At 41.2% G+C, this 6925-nt stretch overlaps 1 protein-coding gene across 1 annotated transcript in view; it reads right to left on the bottom strand.

The window, feature by feature from the left end:
* Positions 1 to 326: 326 nt before the first annotated feature.
* The window catches only part of LOC130477051 (chondroitin sulfate proteoglycan 4-like), a 46116-nt gene continuing 39517 nt past the window's right edge, over positions 327 to 6925 (bottom strand). The window contains 4 exon segments of the mRNA XM_056849044.1: positions 327 to 446; positions 449 to 2379; positions 3460 to 3643; positions 4402 to 4574. Coding sequence (XP_056705022.1) covers positions 393 to 446; positions 449 to 2379; positions 3460 to 3643; positions 4402 to 4574 — 2342 coding nt within the window. The 3' untranslated portion in view covers positions 327 to 392.

The raw sequence follows: 6925 nt of genomic DNA, 5'->3' as shown, positions 1-6925 counted from the left end.
AATGGCCCAAGGTCACCCAGCTGGCTTCATGTGTAGGAGTGGGGAAACAAATCCAGTTCACCAGATTAGCATCTGCTGCTCATGTGAAGGAGTAGGGAATCAAACCCGGTTCTCCAGATCAGCGTCCACCGCCCCAAATCTCCACTCTTAACCACTACACCATGCTGGCTCTCATGGTGTAGTCAGCTACTACGGACTTCCCCAGGCTTCTAATGTTGGAAATGTCAACAAAGGCTGGTCTTAACTCAAAATAAACACGCATTACAAAGAACATTCCCATGTCGAAATCACAGTTCATATATCTTTCCATTGCGGAAGTGGCACACTACACCCAATACTGATTGCGTTTCAGAGTTGGGTTGGTTGTTCGACAGTGCTGGATCATTTCTGGGTCAAGTCTGGACCAACTGCTTTGCAGAGGACATTCTGCAGCTGGATTTGGTGGAATAGGATGAAGCTGTTCCTGTCTGATAGCCACAAACGGGACAGTCACCGTATTACTGGAGGCTTTTAACAGGGGTGTCACTGTGACGGTAGGAACAGTTAAGCTCCTTTCGGGACAAAAACTTGGGCTACTGAGAACAGCTGGTGGCTGGTCTGCGATGAGAGGTTTTGCCTTTTGGGGCTTATGGCACATGAGGAAGATGCAAACAGTGATGGCAGTCACAATGAATAAAACAGCAACTGAGATCAGTGGTATAATGATGAACAGTCGGTTACTGTTGCTATCCTGAAGCTGAACCACGGCGCTTTTGGAATTTGCTTGTGTAGTGGTCTCAGCCCATGCAGATCTGCCATGTGCAACTTCTGCCTTAAGCGAGGCATCTTTTTCCTTCTGCTGCTCCCAGAGATTCCACTTGCGCCCCAGAGTCGGAGCTGTCTGTCCTGGTGTTTCAGTGCACGTATTGTACTTCGTAAAAAGCAGAGGTTCATTCTTTGTGACGGTATAGCTCTTTAAAATGTTTGTGCTAGTTAAGAGGGTCACTTCTGGTGTAAATGTCTGGATCGGTAAAGGATTGTGTGGCACGATGACATAACGAAAGTGACCAACCGCGGGCTGGACATCATCTGCCCGCAACATAAACGTCAAGGAGTCGTTTAATACTTCAACACCTGTCAAGTTGGCATCTGCCTCAAGAAATATAACTCCATTCTCGATGTCCCTCTGTGTGAACGCAGACAGCTCTTTGCTTTTAACGGTGGTTAGTGGCTCCCTGACCACTCTGCCGTGAGCTGGAGGCACAATCACTTCAAATCTGGGATTGCTATTTGTTAAGATTGCTAGATCGGTAGCATCCAAGTCACTAGGTTTTAGCTTGTAAGCTATCTTATTTGGAATGTTTAGGCCAAGTGTCATCTGCACAAGAGGCTGTATTGTAAGGTTCAGAACCTGTCCTGTTAGATTACTGTCTGAGTTAAACACTGTGAACTCCAGAGTATCTCTAGATGTGGTGAGATCCATCATTCTATACAACAGTCTTCCTGCATATAAATCTGCTTGCCGGAACTTGGTTACCTGTTCATTGCCGATCAGTACTTCCCCATAACTGAACGGCCGTGTTACTTCAAAGCCAATCTCTGTGTTTTTTCCATTGGTTGTAGCTGAAAGGTGTGCGTTTGTAATAGCAACAGTATTCTGTCCCTGTGGAAGCACCACCTCAGATAGGTTGACCAGCATGACAGATGTGGGCGTTACTTCAAGAGTAAAGAGTTTGTATAGGGGATGATGTTTTCCATCTGTCACACTGAAGTAGAAAACCCCAGAGGAGGAACTTCCATCTTGTACGAACCAAACTCTGCCAGCATCAACATCAGCTTGTGTGAAATCACTGATGGATTCATTCAAATGAGTCCACCATGCTAGGTAGCCATTTTGGGGATTTCTGATAATGTTGTATTTGATCTCTTCTGGGATGTTATCTAAGTCTTCTACTTTCAGGCTTTCTGGTCCCACAACTGCTGTATCCCCTTGTAAAACATTCAAATACAGCATTTTGGTCTTCAGCTCTGGAGGCTGATCATTCACTGGAACAACAGTGATATTAAATATCTCTTCCAAAAAGTCATTTTCAGGTTTTGTTGAAGATTTGCTCTTTTGATTTAGCCACACAGCAAAAGTAAAGTGATCGGCGAGTGATTCAGAGTCATCATGGATATAAGTGATTCCAAATTTGTTGATAATGTATTGAGAGAAGTTGGGCTTCTCTCTAGTAATGTTTCTTTCTCCCACAACGATTCTGCCATGTTGTGGCAATGACGTGACTTGATACCATACTTCGTACTTAGAACGTTGTGCCCCAGGCAATTTAAACAACAGGTTTGATCCATCCAGGTTTGTTTTGTCAATTAAAGCTTTGCCTCCCTCCTGGACAACAATGCCTGCCAATAATGGAAAACAATGATTTCAAAAAGTATTCAGTGGCAATAATAAGAATACTTACCATTTATATAGTGCTTTCAGTGTTCAAAGTGTTTTCATGTGCATTATCTTGTTGCAATCTTTAAAACATCCCTGTAAGGTAGTCTGGTACCATTACCCACGTATTGCGCATGGGTGTCTGAACCTGAGGAGTTTACCTCACTAACAGTGCAATCCTAAGCAGAGTTACACCCTTTTAAAAACATTTATTTAGAGGAGTAAGGAGCCCTGTGGTGCAGAGTGGTAAGCTGCAGTAGTGCAGTCCAAGCTCTGCTCACGACCTGAGTTCGATCCCAACGGAAGTTGGTTTCAGGTAGCCGGCTCGAGGTTGACTCAGCCTTCCATCCTTCCGAGGTCGGTAAAATGAGTACCCAGCTTGCTGGGGGTAAAGGGAAGATGACTGGGGAAGGCCCTGGCAAACCACCCCATAAACAAAGTCTGCCTAGTAAATGTCGGGATGTGACGTCACCCCATAGGTTGGGAATGACCCAATGCTTGCACAGGGGACCTTTACCTTTTTATTTAGAGGGGTATAACTGTTTAGGATTGCACTGTGTGTTCACAGTGGACTTAAGTTTTGAACCTGGACTTTATTTATTTAAAATACTTATATCTCACCTTTTCACAATTCCCAAGGTAGCTTACAAAATGTAAACATACACAATTATAAAACATAGTTGACACATGAACTAATATATATCAAGTTAAAACACTGTCACTACAAGCTGCCAGAGACATTCATTAGTTACTTTCACTAAAGACTGGTTTAAATAATTCTGCTTTGCACCTTTTATGGAAATAAGAGAGTATACGAGCTTTCCATACCATGTCTGGCAGTCTAATCCAAAGTGTGGGAACAGCTGCTGAAAATGAGCATGCATGGGCTATAGTGGAACGAACCTTTTGCACAGGGGACCTTTACCTTTACCTTTTTTTCTTACTTGGACTCAAGGTGGATTACAGCACTGTATATATTCTGCCTGGACTTTATGGAGAAATTGTGAGATACACGTATGATTAAAAATTGTACAGTATTTTACCTGTGTTTGCAAGTAGCTGACTGTAATGACCATACCCTTTAAGTTCATAAGAAATATTAATATCAAACACTTGGGAACCCAAGACTGCTGGTGGGGAGGAGACTGTAAAAGTAAAACTATCTTGTGCGTTCCATCCAATGTCCTCCTTCTTGGTGTGCTCATAAACAATCAAACGTTCATCTACCTGCCCAGAGGAGAACAAAATGTGCAGCATGGCAGAAAATTAGACACATTCTCTGTTAAATCTTTGGCTTGCAGAAAAAAAGAATTACTTCACAGATGGAATTTAGCCAAACCTCAGGGTTAAAACCTATAATCCTGTGCAAGTACTATGGGAACTCTACAAACCGCAACATCTTAATTCTGTGTTATCCAAGAGATTTAGCCTTCATTTTGGCTGACAAATACAATGACTTACAAGAGATGAGTGCTTGGAGACCTTGGAGATTTAATCAAAGGGTGCTTTCAGAAGTGATTTAAATAAATCTATACAAAGTTGCATTTGACATACTGTGTACAATTCTGGTTGCCCTATCTCAAAGGCAGCATCAGGATCTGAATGACCATGTGCAAACTGAATCTTAGTTTCACAAAGTAACCATACTTAAAATAGATCTGTTTACAGCATTGTGTCTTAGCTGGGTCAGTTTCTGTATCTTTAGTGACTTTCTCTAACTTAACCTTGTACTCCACTAATTTTCTTGGATCCAGTCACTATTTACAATAGCCCAACCTACCCTTTATGTTATACTTGGAATACTACATGATATTATTCCTGGTTAGTTTCCTCCCATATTGATCAAACACAAACCATAACAACTTTTCTTTCAAAATATGGTCAAAACCCTCCTTATAAACCCTAAACTTATAAAAAATAATGGAAAGTATGATACAAATACATAAAGGCATTTTACCAACACTAATCATAAAACAAACACTTACCATAGATTGCGTAAAACTGGAAATATTCTGGGTGCTGTTATCGGAGAGTATTCTGATGAGTTTTCCAAGCTTTGGAGAAACTGCCACTGTAAAAATTATAGTTCTGTTTTCTGCCCCAACCACATCATTGGTGATGGCTTTCAGATTGTGGGATGCAATTTGTTTCCTAGATCCTGGATGGGAATACCAGGGTGCATTAGTTGTTTATTCATTCATTTATTTATTTTATTAACCAGATTTATACCCTGCCTTTCTGCCTTCATCAGGGCCACGAAGGCGGCTAACAGATTAAAAACGTACATAATGAAACACATCTTAAAAACCATTAAAACAAAACAAAAACATATAATTCAAATAATTAAAACCGAGTTAAAATACAATACAATAAATACACATATAGAAAAACAACATTTAAAAACAGGGCAGGAAAAAGGGATCACTGAGAGAACACCAGATGAAACAAACAACTATGGAGACTGAAAAACAGATAAAGTATTGGGAGACAAGCTGACCTACTTTGTACTTTATCTTTGTCCTTAGAACGATGATGCTTCAAATGTACGATGGATCGTCTTACGGAGGCATGGAAGCCTTGTGGAAGGCACATAACTTTCTTCCATATCCCCCTCCCCATACTATTTCCTTTCCCCCTCCTCCTGGAAACCCCCACATCCTCTCCCCTTCCCCTGATTCCTTCTCTCCTTCCAATCCACCTACCAATCTACCTTTCATCTGTCCCCATATTTTCAGTTATACTTATTTACTTCATTTATAACCCTCCTTACTCTGTAATGGGGACACAAAGCAGTTTAAATCATTCTCTCCGCTTCCATGTTATTCTCACAACAACCATGTGAGGTAGGTTAGGGTGAGAGAGAGTGACTTCTCCAACGTCACCCAGCAAACTTCCATGGCAGAGTGAGGACTCAAACCTGGGTCACCCAGATTTTAGTTTCACACTCTAACCACTACACCACTCTTTCAATTGTGTGGTAGCTGCTGTTGAACAGTAGGAAGTCACTGGGCTTGGGTAAATCTTGCAGGTTGAATAGTAGTGAGTTGTAAAGGCCAAAATACCTCTGGAAAGGGTCCCCCCCCCACTGCCTTTTACTGCCAGAAACCCAAGGCTTGAAGGCTGGCAATACAGCTATGGTTATCTAGTAGGGTTGCCAACTGCCAGGCAGTAGCAGGAGATCTTCTGCTAATTCAACTGATCTCCAACCGACAGAGATCAGATCACCTGGAGAAAAATGGCCTCTTTGGCAATTGAACTCTATGGCATTGAAGCCCCTCCCCTCCCCAAACCCTGCCCTCTTCAGGCTCAAAATATCCCGCCGGTTGCGAAGAGGGACCTGGCAACCCTATTGTCTAGCAACCCCCACAAGGATCACTGAGATTCTTAAGGTTACAGGCACTGCTTCTAATATTTTGTTTTTTTAACACTCACCCCAGTGGTTTTTTCTTTTTTTATATTTCACATTTTTCTGCAAACCTGAGACTTTTCCCAGGCTTGTAGAAAGATCTGCCTTGTCTGGTCATTGCCACAAACTCTGAATGTAAGTATCCACAGGTGGGACATTGAGAATTAGGTATATTGTTGCTTCCCTCTGTAAAAACTTTCCATGCATGGAAAGTTAGTATGTCAGATACAAAAGCTGTAGCTTAGCCCCATCCCTGATGTACTAGCTTTCCATACACAGGGCATTTATAGAGCACTAGAAGTAGGATTTTCTTCACCTAACAGTATAGACCAGAAAGGACTATATCATATTCTATTTCTACATGTCTGAATTAAACTTTTGTAACTGTTCAAACAGTCATTATTAGCAGAGGCTCGCCATGTTGGGAACAGATCAACAGGAGAGCTATTAAATACCTTAACTTTTATTCTGCCACTAAGTTCAGAGTATTAACAGGACAATCACCAAACAAGTAACTTGGTCTAGGATTGCACTGTGATCATAGTCTAAAAATGGGATGGCCAAAATCAAAGTTACAGAACTGACTAATGCACTGTTTCCAGGAAAATATAAATATAATCCACAATGATGTGTTTCACCAATAATAACATACGTGTTTGTGTGGTTAACAATTAAAACTTCTTTTTTGCTATGTCATGCACTCAACAGATGGTGGTTACATAATGCGCCAAACAGCCCAACCAGGAACCCATCCAAACTTACAGAAAAGTCAGCAAGAACAAAGAAAAGTAAAAGAAAACAATTTCTTAACTATCTAATCTTCAATAAGTATGAAAAAAGAAAACCCAAGTAATCCAGTATTGCCCCAAACAGCTTATATGAATCTTCACCGTTAAATGATGGACTGTTTACCTTTATCATATAAATTTCATCAGATACCAGAAGTTAAGCAGGATCGGCCCTGGTTAGTTCTCTGTCATCTCTTATCTTACCTTGAAAACCCTACAGGGTTGCCATAAGTCAACTATGACTTGATGGCACCTTCTACCAACAGTATAAATGAACAAGGAACAACTAAATGACAAAATATTGTCGAAGGCTTT

This window comes from Euleptes europaea, chromosome 4, assembly GCF_029931775.1.
Source record: "Euleptes europaea isolate rEulEur1 chromosome 4, rEulEur1.hap1, whole genome shotgun sequence".
NCBI classification, from domain to species: Eukaryota; Metazoa; Chordata; class Lepidosauria; order Squamata; family Sphaerodactylidae; genus Euleptes; species Euleptes europaea.
The sequence above is the reverse complement of the archived record's forward strand: the minus strand, read 5'-3'. Positions and strand labels throughout refer to the sequence as shown.